At 41.5% G+C, this 6,000-nt stretch overlaps 1 protein-coding gene across 1 annotated transcript in view; it reads right to left on the bottom strand.

The window, feature by feature from the left end:
- Window positions 1-1,150: 1,150 nt before the first annotated feature.
- Window positions 1,151-6,000, bottom strand: part of pcdh1a (protocadherin 1a) — an 83,400-nt gene continuing 78,550 nt past the window's right edge. The window contains exon 4 of the mRNA XM_062433435.1: window positions 1,151-1,521. Within this exon, the coding sequence (XP_062289419.1) occupies window positions 1,151-1,521 (371 nt within the window). The remainder of the gene's footprint in view (window positions 1,522-6,000) is intronic.

Raw genomic sequence — 6,000 nt, 5'->3', positions numbered from 1 at the left:
CTCAAGTGCCTTCTTTCCTGAACGCTCATGTAAATAACTCCTCATGCATTCATTAAATCTACAGGAGTTCTTATGGGTCGTGAGGGGAAAGGATTATGAGTTGCATTTAGAGCCCCATCTGATTGTCACGATAAGAGAAGAGCTTTTTAAAACTGACACGCCGGTATGATTTCGCCAAACCGAGCGAGTGGCAAGCTTTTGAATGAGAAAGCCAATCAGAATGTATCGAGTGAGCAGTCTGCATTTGGTCATTGTGACTACGGAGGGGGTGGGGAGGGTGTACTGTGGCCAAATCATGATGAACGATAGGTCACAGTGCTGAGAGTCAGTGGAACATAATGTCAGTTTAAATGTTGCCACACAGCTTTCTCCACCAGTGGCAGAGCTCTACGGGGAGCAGAGGTAAAGGCCATTCTACTATGATTATGGGTCGAAGGTGTGTGTATGTGTATGTGTATGTGTGATTGTGTGAAGCGGATAAATGCTTACCACAATTTCAAACTCTACTCCTGGAGATGATTTCAATCAAGTTTTAACAGCAGCAGCAAAGAAAAGCTTAAATATGCTAAAATTCTGAGGCAAGTTTTTTTTTTTTGTTTTTTTGTTTTTTGTTCAGCTTATGCCAGACGAAAAATATATGTAGAACACACCATTCAAATGTATTTACAGCACTGTACATTAAGAGAGACCATTTCATTTGATTGTTAGTCAAAAGTGTTACGCCTTCTGATAGGGCTTTCAACAGCTGTCTATTAAATTGTCTAATAATGGCACAAGAGCACTGATCACAACTTTCAAATTCAAGAGATCACTTCACAGAATGGGACTTGGCTAACTACAACAATAATTAGTTACTACTAAAGTAGCAATTACCATCTGCACTTCCTTTTGTATCCTTCAAGATTTTGTATAAATAAATGAGTGAGTGCATCAATTAACTTTGTGAAATTCTTAATAAATATGCTAATAAATTAATAATTTAAGGAGGAAATGACAAAAAAAACAAGTGTTCATGCCAGTGATTGAATGAGTCACAGCCTATTGTTACCTACAAAAACGGGCATTGGCTTTAGCATGTTTAGCATGTTTCTCCTTCCGTAGTGGGTGTATTTTTTCTTCATTTTGTGCACCGATCGGTTGATGATATTCCTCACAGATAAATTTCCCTTTTGGGAGTGTGGCCAGAAGGGGAGGTGGATGGATACTCAGAGGCAACGCTCAGGGGCATCTCCTCTAAGGGGCAGTCCTGATTGGCATCATGACCACTGTTGGAATAGGCACTGCGGGAGGGTGGAAGGCGCGACCGGTGCTCCTCGCCACCCAGCCTGGCGCTCCCGTTGGCCAGGCGTCCCAGACTCCCTCTCTCCTGGTAAGGCACGAAGGTGGAGAGTTTCGGGGGGTTCCTGGTCTTGCGTACAGGGGAGGGATGCCCGGGCATCCAGCAGGCGTCTGAGTGGCCCAATTCGCTGCACTCGGTTGTACAATTTCCGGTCATTGCCACATCAGGGAGAGAACGGATGTCTGTGGGCAGCAGAGAGAAAACAGCATCATGAGTGAGCTTCGTAGTGATAAACATTCTGAACAACATTCATAAAAAATAAAAGAAATACATAAAAAATGTCATAAAAAGCATTTGTGAACAGAAATGGTGTCATCTGAAACACCCCATGAAACCTGCCGCCCCCCCCTCCTTCCTTGAGGTCTTTGCAGCTGTTGCTAAGCAGTCAGCAGCAGTTGCTATGTAGCTGTTGCTATGCACTGTGTAATGAGCGCTACTCTGTGTGTAGTCCACTAGCTGATGTGATGCATTCAGGAGATGGTGTGCTGTGTCTGTGTCATTTAGAAGTATCCAGAAGCAGTTTGTCTGGCATGTCTGAAATATATCACTGTATTGTTTACATTTAAACAGAAATGTATTGCTGTAAATACCCCCACATTTGTGTCAACATAAACAAGACAAGCATGAACAATTTACACAAAAAAAGAAGAAAAAATAGACAGAGTACAGTGTCTGGTAACAAATGGAGGAAATGGATTCCTTTGGGCAAAAACATTGTTGAACGAGTTATTGATTGACAGTGCTGAAATGAGTTCCCTGCCCTTGATTATCATCCATTTTTTATTCAGTGCTCCTAATTAAATAAATGGGTCCATGACCCAGTGACCTCATTTTAATGTGCAAACTGTGATAGCTCCAAAATACGCTTGCTTCAGCCATCACTCGAGAGTGTCACATAAAAAGGAACGCTTCACAGAACAATGCAATGTTCTAGGCAAGTCAAAATCCACGGAAGAACCCATGTATTTGTTTACCAGAAATGTGCAGCTGGCAGCCAATAGGCTTGTTAAACAGCTCACCTGTTGACAAGCTAAACTTACAGCTGAGATTAAATGGAAATACCCTTCAATGGATCTTTGTTATCCCTTCAGACTCAGACTAGGGCAGCCAAATCAATGTCTGTGGAGAAAGAAACAGACAATTAAGATCTGTGAGTCTGTGATGTCAGCCACATGTTAAGTTTTGATTGCTGTGATAAATGCATTATGTAACGCCACAGTGTTGTCCACACCATGAAAGAGCATGTCCATCACTGTTGCCCTGTCTTGTTTTGTGGCTACGGGATAGTGTGTAAAAGAGAGAAAATGTATTCACAGTAAAGAGCTCAGCGTTTCGCACACAACGGATGTTGCTGCATGTGAATGATGCAACCGCAAGAGATGACGTATTAGAAGCAGTGGTGAGAGTTAGAGAAAATGCAAGTTTGACAGTAAGCCTATGAGATGCACCATCAGTATTGTACTCATGAACAATGGCAAGATAATTATCCCACAAAATGTCAGACTTCTAAGGCTGGAAAAAGTGCATCTGGTCCACCAAAGCTCCAATCCATCAAAAGCCAAGGAGAGGCAGCTTGTGTGTTGACCAGGCATGACTTAAAATTTTAAACTGCGTAATGAAAATGAATGGCGGGTATTTATTCTCATTTCACGTTCTATATTTATGTCAAAAACATCAATTTCTCATGGGTAATCCATATACAATTATGCCATTGTTTGGTAAATAATAATTATTGGACAAAAGAGAATGCATAGCTCCATCTATTGTTGCCCTTAATCTCATTGTTCCTGTAATCCTAAATTGCTAGATGTTTAGGCTTTGAAATACATTTACTTCACAATTGAGCAATGTTCTGCCTTATCCATGCTTAATTATATCATTATGCCTAAGTGGCAAATTCTTCTGTCTGTTTACTAGGCCTATGTCAATGAACTAGGATTCTTTTCAAATGAATAAAGTACACTTTTATGCCTGATTAAAAGAGAAGAAACAGAGTTTGGAGCTTTAAGAAAAGAGTCTACCGAGGCAAGAGTGTGCGTGTGTGTGTACTGCCTCATGCATGATGATCAGAGTTTCATTTTCTCAGCTTGCTAAGAGCGTTGTCTGTATGCATCACTGCAGTGAAATGGACTCTTGCTACAAAAGATGTTCATGGGAAGAGAGTTTGGGGGGGGGGGGGGGTGTTGAGGAGTACGCTTCTAAGCACAAGCCCAGTTGTGTAGGCATCTACTCCAAAAGGATTTCACACTTGATTAAAACCTCTCCACAGCTTCCAGGAGGTTTACGCCACACCAAGCGGCTTCGTGTAAAATTCTGCGCAGCTCGGCGACTAAAGATCAGTGTACGGGAAAAAAGGTACATTTACACAAGTTTTCTAAAACACTTCCCATGCCACAATCGTTCTCGCTACTATCTTTATGAATTAGAAATTGCCATTGCATGTGTGGATGTGAAAGAGCTTGCTATGAATACAATTTTAAGGCCAAACAAAGGTACATAAAGGTTCCATATTTGTATGTTTTCTCTTTTTACTCATTCAGTCGCACAAAAGAAGAGATAAAGACAAATGGTTAACCCAATTGCCACATCTTCACTGACTGTCAGGTCGATAATTGACTTTTGCTCGACTGTGTTTTTAGAAAATATAATTTGGACTTATTTAATGAAATGCCAACTAAAAGAAAACATGTAATGCAAAATGATGCCATGCACCAGTGACAGGAATTAAAGCCCATTTTGAATCCGTGCTCATCATCATCAAGGTCCATAAAATGAGCAATGACAGCTAAATACACTGCCTGGCTTGCCAAAGTCTGCCATTTTCTTCCAAAGGTGCCAAAGCACATATCGCACGTCATCAAAGGAGAACACTGATGCTCAAATGCCAGCTATTTTTGTAGGCTACTACCTTGTCTGTCAACGTTTCATCTGCATTTTATATGGTTTTATTTATAAGGTGGCTTTGACATATCATCTGTTCTTAACAGACAATTTAACAAATGGGAGGTCTGAATTCAGGAACTGCAACCCATCGTGTCGGAGTAATTGTAGCTACACGCTGTCATTAGTGTACTATAGTTCATATTATTTTCATGTCGACTCGCAACAGGTTTTCAACATGCAATGATAATAAATTGGCCATCATGTAGTTATCACAAAATGGCATGATAGGGTGTATCATTTGTAAAAGCACAAGTTTTTACATTTGCTTGTACTGACCTTTCTGTCACACTCAAATCCATCTCTGCGGAAAAAAAATCAATACTGATAATTATACTTTTGTGTCTGCCTTTTGCTGTGGCCATTAGCCATCTGTAGCTGTAGTACCCTCTTACAGCGTGGCAGAATACTGTCTGCTCTGCACATCAAAACACACTCCCACACGTTGCTGAAATGATCATTGTTTGAATATTTGGTGGACATGATGAAGCAAATTAGTCAACCATGGGGTGAAGGAGGCAGCCAAAGGCACAGCGGGAAAAATTGGTATTTTCTCACCCACTCAAACCTGTTTTCTCCTGTTCTTATACCTGAAATAAATCTGCTCACAGGCTGGAACAAACCCTTTAGAGTTTATAGTCTTGTATGTCATGGATGGAGAGCCAAGGTGGACAATGGAGAACAGAGGGGCAAACCACAGCAGTTATGCTATTGGCTGGAACAGGCTGACTGGATTTACTGAGCTTGTGATTTGGTTTTGAAGAGTAGTGACTCAATGACATTTTTTTCCTCTCTGCACACCAGAATTCTTGTCCTCTACACTTGGAGATAGATTGCACCTGTAGCTTTCTCCTTTTTTATATTGGGTCAGCCTGCTTAAAGCAATATTGTGGGAAAAAAAGAGAAAACAATTTCCACCTTCCGCCGCCCTCAGTAACACATCAGCTACTCATAGTCAACCTTAGCAAAGCTGCTAAAAGCACCTCCAACTGCAGTAGCATAACATGCACTCCACAGTGCAGTTACAGAGTGGGGGTACACACAGAGCTTAACCCCCTGGCTGACAGATACATGTGAGGGGTGGGTTTGCATGCTGCTTGCATCAGGGTGCCAGTGGGAGGTGTTGAGTGTCTGAGGCAGGCTTCCTCATCGTCTGATCCCCTGCCCACAGGCATGGGGGAAGCTGCCTCTTCCTGAGATTTCACACAGCTCCTCTCTGTTTGATTGCAAATGCTGCCTCTCCCCACCGGCTGCTTTCCAGCGTGTGTGCCACACCGCTATGATCGATGGCGAACAAATATGAGAGACCCACAGCTCATGGAGGGATAACTGGGGGGGGGCAGCTACTATCGTTTGGGAGTGTATGAGTGATATTAATGGTGTATTTGTAGCCCCTGCAAATAGTTTATATGGCAAATGACTTTAAAAAAAAAAAAAAAAAAAAAAAAAAAAAAAGTTCTAAGAAACAAAAAGGAGCAAAAAGAAATATTCCACATCAGAGCAGACATTAGTGTCTGGTGCTGGCTATCAGTGTAATAACTGGGTGTGAATGTATATTGTAGTTGTCACACTCTGTGAGGAAAAAAACAAGAAACCAGGATTTTGTATTTCTTTAGCTATGACATGTCAAGTCTTGTTATTCAAGTGCTCAGAACTGTTTCTCACAGTAAGCGGAGGCAACCAAAAACACTTTTTTTTCTCTTCTTCCCCTTTTCTCCAGA

Source organism: Scomber scombrus, chromosome 14 (genome assembly GCF_963691925.1).
Source record: "Scomber scombrus chromosome 14, fScoSco1.1, whole genome shotgun sequence".
Classification (NCBI taxonomy): domain Eukaryota; kingdom Metazoa; phylum Chordata; class Actinopteri; order Scombriformes; family Scombridae; genus Scomber; species Scomber scombrus.
The sequence above is the reverse complement of the archived record's forward strand: the minus strand, read 5'-3'. Positions and strand labels throughout refer to the sequence as shown.